The 17,385-nt window shown below is 38.6% G+C and overlaps 1 protein-coding gene across 1 annotated transcript; it reads right to left on the bottom strand.

Annotated features, from left to right (window-relative positions):
- Positions 1 to 15,840: 15,840 nt before the first annotated feature.
- vvl (ventral veins lacking) lies at positions 15,841 to 17,111 on the bottom strand. The gene has a single exon (XM_074094878.1). It carries the CDS (start codon positions 17,025 to 17,027, stop codon positions 15,927 to 15,929), a length of 1,101 nt encoding a protein of 366 aa, XP_073950979.1. The 5' UTR covers positions 17,028 to 17,111; the 3' UTR covers positions 15,841 to 15,926.
- Between the last annotated feature and the right edge of the window lie 274 nt (positions 17,112 to 17,385).

Genomic DNA, 17,385 nt, shown 5'->3' with positions numbered 1-17,385 from the left:
CTGTCAGCTAATTTCATTTAGTAATAAAACAATATTTGATTCTTGATGGTTACTTTTTTATACTAAGGTTACGTTGTTGACTGAAGATACAGTTGCCACATTTGTATGTATGTATGTAAATACTTTATTGTACATAAAACACGAAAATAATACAAAAAGAAAACTACAAACAAAAAAGTACAAAGGCGAACTTATCCCTAAAAGGGATCTTTTCAAGCTAACCTAAACAGGAAAGGAAAACTTAAAGATTCATTTGTCGCACTCTATCCTTTAAATCACCCCATAGATGCTATAGTCAACAAAATCAGCCACTTGGCTTTAAGTTAAATAATATTAACCACGTTCAACTGATAGATAACTTAACACAACAACGCTCGTTCAAAATGTTAATGGATCAAAATCAAACGAGTGTAAAAAATATTAATAATCGATTCCTGGACATTTTTGATGATCTATGAAGGTTTGCAGCCCCTGTCGCAGAAAAAAATTAAATATCCATTTACTGTTTCATGTTAAAACAATTTAGTCAAGTCGCGTTTTTATAGCAACGATTTTGAATTAATTGAATGGTTAAGTACTGTATTTTTAATTTATTCTGTAAAAGGACTGACGTTTGAAAAAAGTACTTAAATTATAACCAATATTTGTTTACATTTTAAAGGCCACTGACGTTTCGTTGAATGAAATTGCAGATCAACATTTTCCACAAATACTAACAACATAATGCACATACATAAATCTACAATATTATTTTAAACAAATTATCTTCCAACAGAATCGCAAACACCAATTTATGATTTCAAGAGTCTGAGACGAACTCTTGTACACACTGGTAAAAAACTGTAGGATAGGTAACCCAAACAAACTTACTAGCTGAATAAATAAATAGATCAGATGAGCTCGTTATCTATAAACAGCAATAATCAGTTTAATAACAACCGCGGGAAACCGTGATTTAACAAATCAACAGACAATTTAATCGCCTGACTTTAAGTAGATATAATTGCGATGGAAGAGTCAATTATATCGATAGTTAAACTCGGTCGTTATGATTTTTTTCGCACGTTTCGTGCCAACACATGCAATACGTTTCATTATTTGAGTATTTCAAACCATAAACAGGAGCATTATAATATACGTTACGTTGCGTACGTGAAGGTGCAGAAAAAAAACATCATCATCATCATCATCAGCCGGAAGACGTCCACTGCTGGACAAAGGCCTCCCCCTTAGAACGCCACAATGAACGACAACTCGCCACTAACAAAAAAACATAAATACAAATAATTCCTTACGACTGATTACAAAGAAACAGGTTTTGGGGATTAATCGACGATAATGTCTACCGCCGGAAGAAACATGAAAATTAAAAATATAAAATAATGCTTTAGCAAGTTAATTTCGAAGTAAGTTTGGTTTTATTAGTGTTATTGGGTAAAATACAAATTAGTGTTATTATAACGAACGAATGAGAAAATTTAGGTAATATTTAATATTTGAATACGTCTATTATTCAAATTTGTTTATCTAACAAACTTAAAATAAACAAAGTAAGCAAATATTGCAAACATGATTAAAACTTTCAAATACTTCCAATTTTCCGACTTGATTGAAATTTCATAGCACCTAACTGAAATTCCGTAAACCTAATCACAAACTGTCAATATAAAAACAGAAGTGTATACAGGGTGTAATCTTTAAGTGTAGCCAGGCGATTATTCTGTAACTAACTATAACAGATATCAGAAAAATTTAAACTGCTATCGAAAGTACCTTACCCAATGAGTAAAATAACATCAATAACTTAAAACAAAAACAGAAATATCCCAAATATTAACTTCAAACGCTCGCATACATTAAGTACGCTATTAGTTGAAAGGCGAAGGATTTTCTATAGCCTTTCCACCAGAGATGTGCTATGCAGCTATGCTGCGAGGATGTGAAAGCTACGCTACGAAACTATTTTAAAAAAAAAACAGGCCAAGAGCGTGTCGGACACGCCCAAAATAGGGTTCCGTAGCCATTACGAAAAAAATTATTAATATTTTTCTGAGGATTTCGTAATTTATACGGAATCTTCAAAGTTTAGGTATATTTTATACCTTAGGCTGCTATTTACTCATAAACTACTAATAATTCTCAAGCAACCTTAGCCGTTATAGTTTTCCTTGAAAGCTTGATATATTTACTACCATCCCGAATTTTTTGAAATTTTTCCACCCACCGGTTTAGATTTTAGAGGGGGGGGACGCTCGATGTTAATGAAAATTTTAACTTTAAAGTTGAATATTTCGCAAACATATCGTCTGAGCAAACCCCTTATGGTTTTAAAAGACCTATTTAACTATACCCCACACTATAGTAAAGGGTTAAATGAGAAAAAACAATCACCCCCACTTTACGTCTACATATGGGAGGTACCCTAAAAAAAAAAATTTATTTTAATTTTTCATTGTACCATTTTGTCTGCATATTTTACATATATATCCGTGAAAAATTACAGCTTTCTAGCATTGATAGTCCCTGAGCAAAGCCGCGGACGGACGGACAGACAGACAGACAGACATGGCGAAACTATAAGGGTTCCGTTTTTGCCATTTTGGCTCCGGAACCCTAAAAATTTACTTGCTTGTTATGTGCTTTTACTCAGTAGGTAGCGTACTTTTGATGGCAGTTTATAGTTTTCTGCTATCAATTATATTTACAGAATAATCGCCTCGCTACACTTAAGGATTAACATCCTGTATAAAAAAATACATTATTCATTTAAAAATCTGTTTGTTAAGTTACAAATACCGTAAATCCGTTTTAATTCGCTACAGACCTATCAATTGCATCAGTATTTCTTATGCCAGCTATTTGTCTAGCTAGTTCAATCACGGGTCTACCTTGGGGTCAAGCGGACCCCGACCTGACCCACATCACAATTGGCAATTGACCGCACGCGCCGGAATCGAACCGGCGACCCGCCGTTAATGGGTCATTGATCTGATCTTGTTATTAATATTGAAATATTAATACAGAAAACTAGACTATTTTTTTACTTCTAAAGCAGAGTTTAGACTTGCAAGAAAAATCCTGCAAGTTGCATTACATTGCAGCGCTCGATTAACCACTGCAAACTCGTTGGCTTTACGGCCTCGCAATGTAATGCAACTTGCACGATTTTTCTTGCAAGTCTAAACTCGGCTTAATATTTCAAATGAATACTTCATAACACCATTGGCAAGTTTCAATATCTACTTAACTTATTAAGGATTTGACAACGTCATAGTTAGTAAGCATGTGCTCCTAAATATAACAAGTAAAAGCTTATATTTATCTTTCTTTATTGAGGCCAACGCTCCTAGTAACTAGGTCAAATAGAAAGTATAATTTTAGATTTTCCTTATTTTGTTATTTTTGTTACTAGTTGTTGCCTGCGACTTCGTCTGTAAAGAATTCGTTTCTCACCCTCAGGTATAGTTCACTTTTTGCGATAAAGATATCTTGATATTTATTTCGTTTTTCAAATATGAGGTACGAAAAAGTTTCCTGGAAATCGGTTCAGTAGTAAAGACATGAAAGCAAAACAAACTCGCTATCCCGTTTATAAGTATTAGCAACTATTAAGAAGGATCTTTTTATAGTATACCGGGTGAGCCGAGTGCCGAGAGCCGTGAGTGAAAAAAAGTAAAACACAGGTTCTGCTACTCAAATGGAACAACTTTAACTCTGCAACTTTCAAAAATTAAGTAATTTTATCAAATTGTTTATTCCAAACACATTAATGGGTATTTTCAATGTACGGCATCCAATAGTCTAAATGAAATCGCCCATCATATAACAAAATGACGGACTTCGCAATACATTGCTTGGCCAATTAAACTATAATAAAAATCATAATACAAGTTATAGAACAAAATTAGCTCAAGATGAAGAGTGGAAGCTGTGGTTTAATTTTTTGCTCCTGTTGCAGGACCCACCTTGTACTCGTATAAGATGTTTTTATTCATTTCATTCAGTCTTATGTGATTTACAAATGTTAGCCATAGTAATATAGCAGAATTTCATAATCCATATGTCCGTATCGTCTCCTCATTTCACCCAACTAGTTCATCCCCTCTACATTCGTACATTTTCTTTGCACAAAAGTCTAGGAAATCCAACTAATATCGCTAAATCGATGTTACTAAAAGTACAATCTTTATTAAAACTTTATAAGTACATTAAATTGACTTTCCACTTTCTTTTTTTGCTAACTTTATCAGTTTGATTTCACCCTATTGGCCACTTGGTTGTGATTACTTTAATACAACTACTGATGTGCCAAAGGAAAGTTTCTGAAATTGCGGAATTTTCGCATAGGAAAATTTCGGAAACTTCTCACAATTTTGTATGGGGATTAAAACTTTCCGTTTCAAATTTAAATTTCCTATATTTCTTGTAAAAATTTCCAGAAATTTCCAACTTTTGGAAACTTTCCGCAAGTTGCAAATCTGTAAATACAACTCACTCACTCTGTTAATACCTCTACCTACTACTGTTTATCCGACTAACATAAATATTCTATAGTAATTAGCTGGATCAAACATTGCATAGCAGAGATATTCTTTCGTTTCGCCAAAAAAAAATTACAAATGATTTGTTTCACATTATGTTTCATTTGGCCAAATACATTTAATTCTTAAACTGTGAACTATACAGGATTTATTTCAAGACCATTGTGTAGAACCCTATAGGTTAGGTTAGTTTTATATAAATCCTAAAACATTTACAGTTTTAAAATAAAATTAATTTGACCAAATGAAACATCTGTGAAATGAATAATTTGTAAGAAAAATGTTCTGGATAGACATTAGTGAACTCATGACAGATCCAGCCGGACAACAAGTTTTGATTTTTAAAATATGTTGGGCTTGATGAACTAAACCCGTCCCGGTTAGTCAAAATCAAAACGTTCTAAAGGTAGACAACAAAAGGCTCTTTTACGTGTCACTTTTTTATACCACCAGCAGTCGCATAACATTGTTATTTAAATTAGTCCAAACATTTTACGGTAAGTAACAAGTTATTTTTAACTTTACTTGTATTTGTTGACATTGATCTCAGCAGTTTATTTAAGCACGCGCTTAACAGCCAATAAAGACAAAATGTGACTCGTTAAACATCACGTCAATAAACGACGAATAACTTTGCTGCAGTTATTAAGAGGATACATTCTACGAACGTGTTTTTTTAAACTGAAGGTAACACTAAGTTTCCTTGATTTTCATTTAGTTTCGCAACTGAGCAAGTAGGTCTATTTTGTTGTTGTTTATTCGTTCAAATTCAAATCGTTTATTGTGTTTTTTGATCTACACGTGTACAGGCTTCAGGGATTCAGTTCGCTAAGTATAGGTACATATACAAGGTGTTAATTAAATAACTGAAAAGCTCAGACACCCCAAAAATATGTTTTTTATTTTAAGTCAGTTGATTGCATTTATTGTTGAATACCTTCATTATTTTAAAAGATATTCGTGTGTTTTGCTAAGTCAGTAATTGTACTTAATTTCTAACTCTACACTAATTATTTGTATTTATAATTGCGCTTTGACGTTTTTAAGAGAAAATAATACATTGACAGCAAAACAGCTAGTATTAAATTATCGAAATAGTATGCAACCTCGCTAAATCTTTTAATTGGCGCCTGTTGCAGTCGCTACTTTTAGACTGGGCACAATCAAAAAGGGATTTAAAAACACAAACACAATCTAATTAAAAACATACTGTAATCGAGTCTACTCTCGAGTCTGAGCAAACTACTTTCTAGTTTTCAGTTATTTAATTAACACCTTGTATATAATTTCTATTGGTTACTTTATGCAAGAATAACAGCATAACAGAAATAAGTAAGTAGGTACCAACTTAGACAATGTAACATAATTGTACAATGTAATAAGTAATTTGGCAAAAAAGTTCTTCGATTTGTACAGCAATATAACTATCCGATTTTCATTCAAACAAGATACACACCTTATAACATACATAGATACATATCTTTTCAATTGAAAAACAATAATAAGTCAATCAATAATAATAAAAAAACCTACCTAAAAAGAGTGAAATTCAAATTGTGAGATTTGACTCTATCAAACAAACTTTGCGAGTAAAAAATGCTTGTAAAAAGAGATAAAAATAAACAAAACTTTAGATGCGTATGCAAAGGATTGGCCTGACATTGCGTTGAACCGGGAGATGTGGAGATCAAGAGACATTACTGGAGACACTATTGTAGGCTAGTAAAAAAAAAACTACAGAATAGTACCTACTAGTAAACCTATAAATAAATATACAGGTAGGTAATCAAAAGTATTTGATTTATCTAAGGACATTGTCAAATCAGATTACTTATAAATAATTTAAATGATCATAACTCAAAATTAGTGTCGTGTTGGGTCTGATTAACGCAAAATGCTAAGAATGTTTCCGCTCATAATCCGTCGTGGAAAATACTTTACTTATTATTTTTAATCGACAACGTGACAGCAGTTAATTTACAGCCGAGCGGCCGACATCTCTGTCACGTCCGTGACAAACAGCCTACACCAAAAAACCGTATTTTTCGGCGAATCCTACAAACAAACTTGATCGTCCACGCGCATTAGAAACGGCAATCGATCTAAGTTTTTTCTCTGCATCAGGTGTGGAGGAAAAAACGAATGTCACAGAAAAGGGCAAGATAGTGCGGGGGAGGCGCGGGCGCGGCGGGACCGCTCGGGGCGCTACCAAAACCGTACAACCTATAAATTTAATAAAACATGCACGCTGATAAAGGCAGCACCGCGGCCGCACCTGCCGCGAGCCCGGCTTTTTTAAACATATTTTACGGCAGCCGCAGAAAAACTGACAGCGAAGTAACCTACACGCTACGGCCGGACCGGCAGCTGCGCCGGCCGTCAATATGCGTCTAATTGACAATCGCCAATTAATTATTTCAACAAGTGCGTGGCCCGTCACTCATAATTAACGCATTTTTCGGTTCCAACGTACTTCTAAAGTTTGACTTCCCGCTCCGCCGCCGGTTGCTAATCGGAACACATCGGACCAATGTTGAATGGTAAATCAAATCTTTAATTGAATTATAATGTTCTTACCTTGCTTTTACCTTTTACGGTTGGTATCGAAGAAGTGAATATGTATATTCTACCTACTAATATTATAAATATGATTGGATTGAGTGGTGTACATGTTTATTTCTATTTCATGCTAATATGGCTGGACTTTGGATTAAATTTGGTACGTAGATAGCAGAAACTCTTAGGCTACTATTTATTTCGATATTCACATTTAATTACATCTAATTTAGTACCTGGAATTTCAATCTTATTGATTCACACGAGCGAAACCGCGGGTAAAAGCTAGTACTAATAAGAGCTCTACATTGTTTATTTGTATGTAGGGGTAAACTCTGGAACTACTGAACAGATTTGAAAAATTATTTCACTAGTAGAAAAGTACACTATTCCAGATTAATACTGTCTACTTTTTGTCGGGAAAGCACAAAGTCCCCGAGTGACGCAGACATAGCTGCAGACAACAACTAGTTTGATATAAACTCGTGTCAATTGTCAGACATTTGACACTTTTAACACGTTTATAGATTCCGCGCAGCCATTGGCATCCATCAATCCGAATTTATGTATGAAAGTGAGTGTTATGTAAGGATGTTGTGTTATTATCACATTTAAATATTTTATTGGAAAGATATTTCACAGTTTGAATAAATAAACAATTAAGGAAAGTGGATACGCGTGTCACTGCTCGGCGCTTTAATTAGTTCCCTGTTTGGTGACGGACCTGCGCCCGCGCATCCAATGCCTCCGATCAATCACTCCGCTCAACTATTCCATTATTATATGGAATCCTAGCAGCTTCAAAAGTAACAGTACAAATTGTTCTGTACTTAAAATAAACACTGAAATACTTAAAAAAAACACTGAAATAACTAATATATGACAATCTTTGTTTATTATTAAATCAGACTTGACAATAGGTTTTATTTGTTACTTTAACTTTACTTTAACAGTCAAGTACGAGTCAGACACAAAAGTGACTAAGAGTTTCTTAGATGTTTTTATAGTAGCCATTCAATACCTACCCATTGACACTGGTAAAACCGAAAATAAACGTCAAAAACACGTAGATAAATCTGTCCCTTTTGGTTTATAACTTTATTTTTCATTATTTCTTATAATAGTCTCGACGCTATAGTAATAAACACTTGGTGAAAATTATAAAAGTATCTATCAAAAGGCATTGCCCCGTGATATGTCTGCGGAGGCTAAGTAGTAGAGGCTCGATGAACATCATTTGGTACAGAAACACATAACACATACACACACACAAGTATCATGTCTGTATTCCCAAATAGGGTAGGCAGAGCACACGGAACGGTACCGCTTCGGAGCCACTTTTAGCAATTTTAGGTTTTAATTTTGACAAAAACGGTACAATAGTGACAGGTTGCTATCCTGTTGCCTAGAATTCAAAAATAATTACAAAATTAAGTACTGAAATTTCAGAGTACCGGTGTTAAATTAAACACTACTACTAAAACAGTCCAACTTCTAAAAAACAGGCAAACTTTCGTTAAAGACATAAACGGCTCAATTTCCTTTTGTCACCGATACATTGTTATCTATCCTATACGTACAATGGTATTGTCTACATTTGGAAAACGGCTACCGATAGTACATAGGTATTGAGTACATTTGGGAAGCGGTTATCGGCGAAGGCTCCGCAGAACAATGGCGGCGTCACGCACACACGCACGCGTGTAGAGCCTTGAGCGCACACAGCTACCGCGCCAGCATCGATGACACCGAGCGTTGTCGATAAAAAAAGACTTCTTTGACTGATTGCGACGTAACCAACCGTTCAAACAAACGAGTCGTGTTTAAACGTTTTAGAAACCTATCTACTATTTTCATGTATAAAGCGTTATTCCAGTCAAATCTGACCCGCTCCTACTAATCGGATTGACTTGATTGATACATATTGTATGCAGGTGATATATGTACATATATAGATAACAACAAAAACACAACTAGCAAAAGTGTAATAAGCAAAACAACTTGCATAAAAATGTCTTCTTTTAGACTACGTTATTTTAACTAGCCAGTTTGTTTAGATCAAATCTTGCATGTTGCACCTAAGTATTTCACCCACTACCACTTCGACTTCAGTCGGATCGTCTTAAAATTTGGCACACATAGGTAGATTGCGTGACGTTGCAACAACAGTTATCAGAAAAGACAACCAACAAGTTAAGCTTATATTGAAAAAAAAACCGTTATCAATTATATCGTCTACATACATAATTGGCAGGAAGGACGTATTCGTGCCACAGTTGACATAAGATTTTTAAGCAATAGAAAACTCTGTTACTACACACGATTTTTAAGAAAAAAACGTATAAATGTCATGTCGCGTCATCCGCGTCGAGCGACGGCGGCCGGCATTGTCTGCCGCCCAGTGTCATGCAAATCACTACATAGAAACATTTGTCCCAACGATTTCACGAAACTCACCATTTTTTGTACCATTTCATAACTAACTAGGATGCAACAGTTATGTAGTTACCTAGCAGTAAAAGAGTTTGATTTCGGTCGAGTAACCCGACGATATAAATAAACTGCAGACAGTATTAAGTGAATGTGATAGCGTTGAAACGTATGCGCATAAATGATATATAATTGCTTTAAAACTTTTCATTAAGTCAGGGTTGATTGCTAACGTATTAATAATGCATGGAGTAACGCTTGGATGTCGGAATCAAAATGAAAGGTCACGCCAAAATAATATTAATACAGCGACAAACGGTTGTTGTTGTCTTCATTAATATTGAACGGAGCCAAAACTTCATTGTTATTAATAAGAAGCAAAACGGCGAATGAATTATCTCTCATCGTAATAGTATCGTAATTTTGAACTTTAAAAAACAAACATGGATTACAAGAATAATACACGTAAAGTTAGGCCTAAACTGAGTGGTCAGCTGTTTACTTAGATCAATATATTACGCTTTATTGATCTCATCAGCGTCACTATCGCTTATTATTTCACTACCCTTTAGGACGCAGTTTCGTTCGCATGAACCAATAGGTTTCGCAGTTAGACTAAAATTCCGGGATTTTATTAATTTTCCACGGAAATTCCCGGAAATTACGTCGTGCTCGTCTTCATTTACGTTGTATGAAGAACACGCGCGCGTATCAGTCCCGTGGGAATATTGGAATAAAAAGTAGCCTATGTCTTATTCCCGAGGTCCAGTTATCTATTATCTAAAATTAAGATAGATTTAGGTTCTACCTAAATGGTAGGTAATAATATCTGGTAAGTCGTTTTAGTGTGAAATAGACAAACAAACACGCACAATCACAAACTGTCGCGCTTTTAATAATTGTTAGAATCGCCAAGTATAGTCCTCATCGTCAAGCGAGGTGTAAACCATAACGCAATAAAATCGTCAAAATACAAGAACTGTCAGAAAATACCGTAAATGTCATTTTTGCGATGAGGTTTCACTGCTGCGCTTCATTAGCGGGCAGGAATGTTATTTGGTCCCTCCGCGCCGGCCGCTGCCCGCGACACGACAGTTTTTTGCGCGTACGCATACACGCTGTGGCTGTGTTTGATGCGAAAAACTAACTCCTTACATTTTTTTATTGGCAAGCTATTGACAGGAGAAAGCTGTGACATGATTGAGCAGTCCGAGCTGCGCGACTCGAAGACTAGATCTGGATGGTTTGTTTGTGTTTCTTTCTGTCATTTTATGTAGGGTGTTATACGTATCTAGACTTACTAAGAAATGACAAATCGAAAGTACCCATTTCTTTGAAATGTAAATCGTTACAGAATGATGAGAAGATAATGAGTTATATGAAGTAGGTACAGGATGGAAACCGACTGCGTAAAGTGCTAACTACTCGTAAATTATGATGTTGACAAAATGTACTCGTATGCACTGCTAGTGCTTGTTAATAGCCCGTTCCGTAGCTAAAATGGCAAAAACGGAACCCTTATAGTTTCGCTATGTCTGTTTGTCTGTCCGTCCGCGGCTTTGCTCAAAGACTATCAATGCTCGAAAGCTGTATTTAGCACGAATATATGTAAACTATGCCGACAAAATGGTACAATAAAAATGTAAAAAAAATTTTTTTAGAGTACCTCCCATAGACGTAAAGTGGGGGTGTTTTTTTTTTCTCATCCAACCTTGTAGTGTGGGTTATCCTTATATAGGTCTTGTAAAACCATTAGGAGTTGCTAAAACGATTTTTCGATTCAGTGATATGTTTGCAAAATATTCAACTTTAAAGTGAAAATTTTCATTAAAATTGAGCGTCCCCCCCTCTAAGGAAAAATTTGAAAAAATTCAGGATGGTAGTAAGTATATTAAACTTACAAGGAAAACTATAACGGTTAAGTTTTCTTGAGAATTAATAGTAGTTTAAGAGTAAATAGCAGCCTAAGGTATAAAATATACCTAAACTTGGAATATTCCGTTAAAAATACGAAATCCTTAGAAAAATATTACTTAATTTTTTCGTAATGGCTACGGAACCCTATTTCGGGCCTACCCGAAACGCTGTTGGCCGGTTTTTTATATTTTTAATCGCTGGTACAAAAAAAAGGATGTGGAACTTATTAAATTCTAACTGAATCTTTTAAAATTGCTTTCATTTGTTTGTTATGCTTTCAGGCTTAAAGTACTTGACAGAAGAGGATACAGAATAGTTGATATTCCGGGAAAAAAAACATAGTTCTCGTGGGTGAAAGAATTCTTCGCAGACAAAGTATTAGTAAGTAAATTAGTTTTGAAAAACAAACCTTTTCCACTAGATATTTTATCTCTGTAAATCCTTAAATGAGTGAAATCTGCGTGAATCAATTTCCGAATTCATCGTATATGAATCAAATACATAAAGTAAGAGACGTAATATAATAACTTACTCATGTTAAATCATAAAAAAATTAACAGAAAGAAAGTCCAATTGTGTGCTATAAACTTTTAGATGGTTACAGTAAAGCTCGCTTATGGATGAATATATAATCAGTTATAATCAACAGTTTATTGGATGCTCATCAGTTGTTATGTAAGCTAAGCCGGGTAACCAACGGCAGATAACAAACGGTACGAATTATATGCATTAAAAGAACTAATAGACTCCTATCAAGAGAGAAATTTGCATAAACAAACTATTCATGTGAAGTTATCACTTTGACAGACTGAAACACGTAGGATACAGTAAATCTTCATTGAGGTTTTGAGTTCTGAGTTGAGGGCATTCACTTCCTTATTTTAGAACTTGATGGTTTTTAAAAATTACACAATATTATCATGTCATTGAAGAACAAGTTTCTGAAAATTGTTTTTGAAATATTAGGCGTTTTTTAAGTTCTGCTAAACGCCAAAGGGACCCTATCTGAGGCTCCGCTGTCTGTCTGTTCGTCTAACACAGGATTGTATGTTTAAAACCGTAATGAGAACAACAAGTAAACATTTGAAATTTCACAATGTGTAGGTACCTAAGCTATGGCAACAAATAAGAAAAACAAAATAAAGTTAACAATTAGGAAACTATAAACGTGTTGTCTTTTCGGTGTTTTGCTACTTCATAATAACGATAATGATATGACAGTGACAGTGTCCGACTCACGCTTGACCATTTTCTACGTAAATCCTTACCAAAGATAGCATAGTAGTATAAACAATGTCAATCAAAAGGAGTTACGCGCAATCATGCACAGAAATATAAACCCTGAGTTATAAATTTGTATCTTTTTTTTGAATGCATCAATTATGATGTTTATACTCGTATACCTGCTTAGATATTATTAAGTGACTGTAGGTAGGTATAAAGAAAACCACACTCTTTTCTTTACAAAATTATACAAATATTGGCATGTTTTTTGTAATTTGAGGAAATATCAGTCGGTAGGTGTTAATTCCTACACACATTGATAAAAAACGTAATGTGAGAGATAATACCAAACAATGGCACACGTTTTATTCAAACATCAAAATAATGCTGCGGCATATTTAATAGTACCTATTTGCACATGTGATGTGTACGTAAAACATTGTTGTAACATGGAAAAAAGAAATGAGCGTGTTATTGTAACATTTAATCAATGGTACATGTATAGGTAGAAGCGGGTAAGTCGAAAGGAACGCGTTTGCGTTACGGCGGGCGCGGGCCGGCGGCACAACCAACTAATCTTTAAACTGCTCAAGACTAAAAACAAAATAAACCAACACAGCGACTAGATTATTGTTAACTATTAACATCACTTTTAATCCTACTGACAAGCAAGCTTAATGCCCTGTTAGTTGTTTAATTTAAAGTTCATATATAACCCAAATCATAAACGATTACGATGTAAGCTTAAGCTAAATTCAAACAGTACGTATTAATACAAATTAAATAAGCGCGGGTATATCCAAAAATCACGTTCCTATCCACATTGAAAATGTAACTTGAAATCTTTAGTACCTATCAAATCACTAGACTCCTAATTCAGAATTGATGCTAACGTGAATGAATATTTAAAATCCTGTTTATGAAAATAGGTGTGATGAAAACTAGTGCATTTCGTACCTGTGCACCAATCTTGTTGGTTTGCTTTTCAAATGTACCTACCTGGATCGAAGGATTCTGTGTCTTCTAATTAATAAGATGGCATAGTAAAACCTGTTATTATTGTGAATACCTAATAGGTATAGAAAAGTTGTCAGATCTAAAGTAGAAGTTCAGAATTCAAGAAACAGATTCAGTTTGTACAAACAAATGGTTTTTGGTAGGTACTTGATTAGGACGCAGTGTATAAATTAAGGTATTAAATACCTACGAGTAGGTTTCTCTACGTTTAATGTGAATAGAACTATTTAGGTACTAAATTATGGATTTAAACATGCAAAAGAAACAATGTCTCTCACGCAAATATGTTAAAATGTTATATGCCTGTTAGACAACGTCTAAAACCTCATGTCAGAATATATGCAGCATATTTTTGATATGAAACATAGTAATCATCAAATTGTTACAAAATATAAACAATTTACGAAATAACACAACAAATAGGTGGTAGAAAAAGAAATGTCAAGGAAAAGTAGTTCAGTTTGTCTAAAATCATTTCATTTCATTCAATACCGTGTACAGCTGGTACTGAAATAACTATGGCGAATAAATAAGAAAAATATTCAAAGATGAAGAGTAGGTGTGTGTCGGTAAGTATGTTCAGAAATGCCTATATATTTAGGTACTTCACATTTTAAAAATACCAAATCATTTTAGTTTTAGTTTAACGAAAGCTTAAAACCAGTGATTAAATTGTTAATTGTATGTCTTACCTAAATTTCTATTAATTGTAATCCAAATTATAAAAAATCGCAGTTTCAAAAGCCTAACAAGAAAAAACTTGGAATTTAAATGATAAACAAATCTCAATTAATAACAGTACTTTAAACGAACGTCAGCGCGGTTCTCGGGATCGTTGCTTTGTAAATAAAAAACGTCAGTGACCCTACAAAACCTTTTTCGAATCCCGACGCGAAACAACGAATGTGTCAGTTAATTTTTTTCACCAGCGACTCGTTTTGGACCGTCTACCTGCCGCCTGCGACAGTACCTCGCGCTCTGCTACGTGACCTATTGACCGGGATGTGTAAAAAATAGTCTCTTTTAAAATATTACTCTGTTTTATTTAAATACTTAGATAATTATAAAACATTTTTATTACTAGTTTTGTTCGTTAATTATGAAGTACACCGAGGACGTTCGCAAGCGAGCGCCCCGCGGCGGGCTAGCATGCAGCCAGGCGGGGCGCGTGCAATAAAACTCATTTCCATCTTTCGATTTCTATAAAGAACTTTTTTAATATATATCATCATATACGTCGTAGGTACATTATTTTATATAGAAAAAATACCTATTTTTACAAGTATTAAGTACCAAGGTTGGCCACAAATACATACAAACGAAAAAAAACAACAAAACAAGTAAAAAACAGGAATAAAACCATTTTGGCATCGTGTCTGCATCTTTTAATAATATTTTGTCAATAAATTATGCGTGGGACCTAGGCCTGGCGGGCGCGCCGCTCCGTTTCATTTAACACTAAACAAAATTGCACCTATTGACTCACTCGTATTCCTTTACAAAACGAAGCTTCGACCCGATTCGTATTTTTTACTTTCGTCCTCATCACTAATCATAAATTTACAGTAATAGCAACAATTTAAATTTAATCCACACCACAATGACTCCCTACTGACAGGTAGGCATGTATGAACATCGTTAATTTATAATCTATAAATAAATTCGATGAAATCGTCCTTTACAAAACTGAATGGCGCTAGGCGCTAGGGCCGCGCGGCCGGCGGCCGACAGCCGTCCGGTCCGGCGCCGTGCGGCACGGCACGGCAGAGCAGCGGTGCCGCACCGTGCCGTGCCGTGCCGCACAGTGTCGCGGAAATGCCGCGCCGTACTTACCGCTGTCCGGCGCCGGCCGCCGCGCCCGCGCCCGCGCGCCGGGCTCCTCGCGGTAAGCTCTTAGTATCAATTAGACTATCTAGCTAAACAATATCTGATCACTGTCGTCACCCGGACGAACCTCGGCGCGAGACGAAGTACAAACGATTACTGGCTTCGATCTTAACATTACTCACATAATTAATTAATGACTTCACTGAGCGCGACGAAACTATAATGAACAACTGAAAGTTCGTGTTCTGTTCGGTCCACAGTCCTCGCTTCGGGGGCGGATCGCGTATCGCGTATGTACAAGCCCCGGCGGCTGGGCGGCTGGGCGCTGGGCGCTGGGCGCTGGGCGCGGTCGTCCCGCGGGCGCTAGTGCGGCTCCGCGTAGTAGGGCCTCGGCGGCGCCCACGGGGCGAACTGTTAGTGCGCGGCCAGGGTGTGCGCGCCCTGCGGCACGTGGTGGTGCTGCGGCGACAGCGCGGGAGAGTGCGCGTGCGCGTGCGGCAGCGGCGACCCGTGCAGCGCGTCGTGCGCGTAGTGCGCGTGCGCCATGCCGTCCAGCAGCTCGCCGCCCAGCGTGTTGGGCGGCGTCATGCGCTTCTCCTTCTGGCGCCGGTTGCAGAACCAGACGCGCACGACCTCCTTCTCGAGCTGCAGGCTGTCGGCCAGCGAGGTGATCTCCTGCGCGGACGGCTTGGGCTGCTTGTGGAAGTGCTGCTCGAGCGCGCCCTTGACGGACACCTCGATGCTGGTGCGCTTCTTGCGCTTGCGGCCCTGCGCCGCGATCTTGTCGATGCTGGTGGGGCTGCCCGTGGTGGAGTCGGCCTCCTCCAGCCACTTCTGAAGCAGAGGTTTCAGCTTGCACATGTTTTTGAAGCTGAGCTGCAGCGCCTCGAAGCGGCAGATGGTGGTCTGCGAGAACACGTTGCCGTACAGGGTGCCGAGCGCGAGGCCCACGTCGGCCTGCGTGAAGCCGAGCTTGATGCGGCGCTGCTTGAACTGCTTGGCGAAGGCCTCCAGGTCGTCGCTGGTGGGCGTGTCCTCCTCGGGCGCGTCGCGGTCCAGCGCGTGCGCGTGCAGATGCGGGCTGGGCTGCATGTCGCGCAGCATATGGTGCTGATGCATGGGCATGCCGTAGCCGGCGTGCAGCGGCACGGGCGAGGCCGCGCCGTAGTGCGCCGAGACGACGGGCGCGTGCCAGCCGTGCGCGTGGTGCGCGTGGTGCGCGTGGTGCGGCAGGTGTCGCGCGTCGTGCGCGTGCGCGTGCGCGTGGTGGCCGGCGCCGGCGGGCGGCTTCACGTCGGGCTGGTGCGCGTGCGCGTGGTGCGAGTGCACGGCCCACGGGTCGGCGGGCGGCAGCGACGCCCAGGGATTGAGCACGGGCGCGCCGGGCGAGGGCGAGCCGCCCGCCTGCAGGTGGTGCTGGTACTTCATGTCGGCGGGCTCGGCGCTGCGCGGCGACGCGGCGTGATAGCCCAGGCCCAGGTCCAGCTCGCCGGGCATGTACGTGGTCGCCGCCATGGCGCCGTACCTCAGATCCACGGTGGACGGCGTCTTGCCGGCTCGAAGGCCTTCGAGCCTTCAACTGGCGCTCGGACTCGCGAAACTAGCGCGTTAAACGCGCGGCGCTGCGGCAGCGGCGGGGGCCACCTCACATCACCGACACTGAATACGAGCGACATGCGCGTGCGTGCGCGGCGGCGGCACGGAGCGGACTGTGGCGCGCCGCGCCGCTGCGCGCGCCCGCGGCTCGGAGAGGGGCGGCCCCGCCCAGCGCCGCCCGCCGCCTAATGACGATGTAATTACCGCGCCCCGCCCCGCCCGCCCCGCGCCCGCGCCCCGGCCCCCGCGCCCCGCGCCCCGACCCCCGCGCCTCCGA

This window comes from Choristoneura fumiferana, chromosome 12 (genome assembly GCF_025370935.1).
Source record: "Choristoneura fumiferana chromosome 12, NRCan_CFum_1, whole genome shotgun sequence".
Classification (NCBI taxonomy): Eukaryota; Metazoa; Arthropoda; class Insecta; order Lepidoptera; family Tortricidae; genus Choristoneura; species Choristoneura fumiferana.
Note: the sequence above shows the minus strand (reverse complement) of the source record. Positions and strands in the feature narration are given on the sequence as shown.